Raw genomic sequence first — 2,796 nt, 5'->3', positions numbered from 1 at the left:
GTTTTCTTAGGAACACAGTGGTCATTCTGGATGTTGGACCAGAAATCTTCTGGGCAACTGATGCACTCCATGGAATCTATAAAAAGAGGAAATTGTGTATTATAAAGCAGTTTTGTTTTTTTGTTTAATCATTGTTGAATTGGAAATTCCCAAATTGTATCCACAGAAAGTCTGCTTGTTTGATTTAATTTAAGTTGCCATTGGTGTACTTTAAGGTAAGTAAAGTTCTCAATATTGTCTATTGAGTTTTGCACATTAATCCCCAAAGAACAGAGAAATAAATTGTTTTATTTCCAGGTCTCAAACACAACAACAAAGCGGAATACTGACAAATGAATATTATTATTGAAAAACAACATTTAATGTACAAGTCTAAAATGTGTTCTTATTACAGGGAAAAGGGTACAGAAAGACAGGTGATACAGTTTAACTTTTATCTTGTCTTAGCGTTCTGTACTCCATTCTACTGAGCAGAATACTGTAACGTCAAAAACTTTACACTTACTGGTTGCATTGCTGATCTTTCCCCCAGAACAAGGAACACAGTCAAAACAGCAGTCAGGTTGCCCTTTTTTTCGGGCCATGCGAGTACCTGGAGGACAGCTGTCACTACAAACTGACCGAGGAGGCTGTATGGAGAAAAGGCAGAATCTCTAACGCCACCATCTACCATTTTGTTTTATACTTTCCACCAATGATGGGCAGTAACAAGTTATAATAATGTTACTATGATCAAATTACTTTTATCAAGTAATAAGTAAAGTAGAGGATTACTATTGTAAAAACATTAATTAGATTACTGATATCCAAAAATACAATACATTGAGGGCAACTGGTCAGAGTAGATTTTTTTGAAGACGTTTCACCTCTCATCCAAGAGGCTCCTACAGTTCTGACTGACTACTGGGAAAATCGGGCATTTAGCTTTAAACGGGCTGCATACCTATAACAAGGGTCATTGCAGAAAGGGGGGATTGAGATGTGATGGACCACACCCCATTCTAAGGAGGGCGGAATGTAAAGTCACAAGGTCAGAGGTGTATAAGGCGGAGTGATACCATAGCTATAGACTAATAGTTTCACCTGAGCTACACTTTTGGCTGAGTGTCCTTTGACACTCAAAGGACACTCGAGGTCTTGACAACAAGTCTTGACAACAACAATTGTTGCCACAACCTGACAACAAGTGTGGTCTTGTTGTCAGGTATGGGTTGAATTTTTGGGGGAGAGAACTCAGGATAACATTAGAGGTGGATGAAAGGTTGTGTCTCAAAACAGCTTCTCTATTGAGAGATAGTTTCTCCAGATTGACGTAGATGACTTCCTTCACCCTTCTCAAACCATCTGTTTTCTCTGGTGAGGATATATACATCCTCATCCACAAAAGTGTGTCCAATATACACCGGAAACAGGTCCGATATACTGCAGGCAAAGCAAACCAAGCTCCTGCTCCGATCGTACAGGGAACAAACAACCCCTAGCAGAGGCCCCACGACCCCATACTTCCGAAGCACTTTATTTACTAGTTTATGTCAAATACTATTCATGTTGTGATTATATTTTTAATAATTGTGTGAAAACAAACCAAAATAAGAGTAAGTTAGTAAGTACCTTCTGTTTGTAGCTTTAAAGGCCAGTTTATGTTGGACCTTAAAAGTTTCACTTTCTAGCTAAATGTAAAAAAAAATCGAATCTCGTAAATGTGTCACTAACATGGTGTAAAAGAAAAGAAAACCAACCTTTTTAGGATCAAAATTCCAGAAGATTTTATCTTCATCCAGAGTGAGTTCTTCACCTTTCAAGGATGACCTTTTGACCTCACCAACATTTTGAACTTTAGTCCTTCCATCAGGCAGCCATGACCAGTTCATGATGTCATATATTGGTAAGGCGTCACCATTCTCATCGAATGACACTTGATCACCAAATGGTGTGGTGAAGTTGACTTGTTGCAAATAGTGCAAAAGCTGTAGAAATCAGTAAGGATAAACTTAAAAAGAGAATAAAAGGTCTAGTTCCTACAGAATTAAATTCTAAAAGGCAAAGTATACCTTTCCCAAAAGATAAACAGTGATATTTTCAAAAGGAGGATGTTTCATTGAACCCATGATCAAAGAAATCATATCAGATTTAACTTGTTTATGCATAGTCATATTTACCATTTTCTAATGAGTTTCTCTTAAATGCAATTTAAATGGAATTGTATATTCACCTGAACATCATAAACATGTACAGTATGTAATGGTTTATGAACACCTTGAGACCAATGCATCTGATTACAGCTCACTGCACTACTGAGCCTGAGAAACATACTGTATATAAAGCAAAAAATCTTTGGAACTATTTGTCTTTGTTTGTATGGCAGCTGTGATTCATTTTTGTTCTAAAAAGAGTGGAATCTGCAGCAATGTTTCATAATGAGAAGATAGAGAAAGCAGAGGCTTGCTTGTGATCACTAACAGTTTTATATATATATATATATATATATATGTGTGTGTGTGTGTGTGTGTGTGTGTCCACTGCTCTGGGCTACATATATTTTATTAGCTCTGAACATATTTAAAGTAAAAATACTAAATTAGCACTTTTTCTGTCCTAGCTCAAATTTTGGCTGATGTCTATATATATATATGTGTGTGTGTGTGTGTGTATGACTGTGTGTGTGTGTGTATGACAAAAAAAATATGAAGGACTGTATGAGACTGAGAGGTAGATTGTTAACTGCCAACACACCTGCCATGGTTCCAGTCTTTGTAAATGAGCACAGGTGTCTCCACTGAAAGGTCCTCTTCCTGG

The 2,796-nt window shown here is 37.0% G+C and overlaps 1 protein-coding gene across 1 annotated transcript in view; it reads right to left on the bottom strand.

Annotated features, from left to right (window-relative positions):
- Positions 1-5: 5 nt before the first annotated feature.
- Positions 6-2,796, bottom strand: part of LOC103378199 (extracellular calcium-sensing receptor-like) — a gene marked incomplete at its 3' end in the record, with an annotated part of 4,808 nt that continues 2,017 nt past the window's right edge. Inside the window, exons 6-9 of the mRNA XM_025055237.1 lie at positions 2,734-2,796; positions 1,740-1,967; positions 506-629; positions 6-76 (exon numbers count right to left, since the gene is read on the bottom strand). The exon at positions 2,734-2,796 is cut by the window's right edge and continues 219 nt beyond it. Of these exons, the coding sequence (XP_024911005.1) occupies positions 6-76; positions 506-629; positions 1,740-1,967; positions 2,734-2,796 (486 nt within the window). The remainder of the gene's footprint in view (positions 77-505; positions 630-1,739; positions 1,968-2,733) is intronic.

Source organism: Cynoglossus semilaevis, chromosome 4 (genome assembly GCF_000523025.1).
Source record: "Cynoglossus semilaevis isolate Cse_v1.0 chromosome 4, Cse_v1.0, whole genome shotgun sequence".
Classification (NCBI taxonomy): Eukaryota; Metazoa; Chordata; class Actinopteri; order Pleuronectiformes; family Cynoglossidae; genus Cynoglossus; species Cynoglossus semilaevis.
Note: the sequence above shows the minus strand (reverse complement) of the source record. Positions and strands in the feature narration are given on the sequence as shown.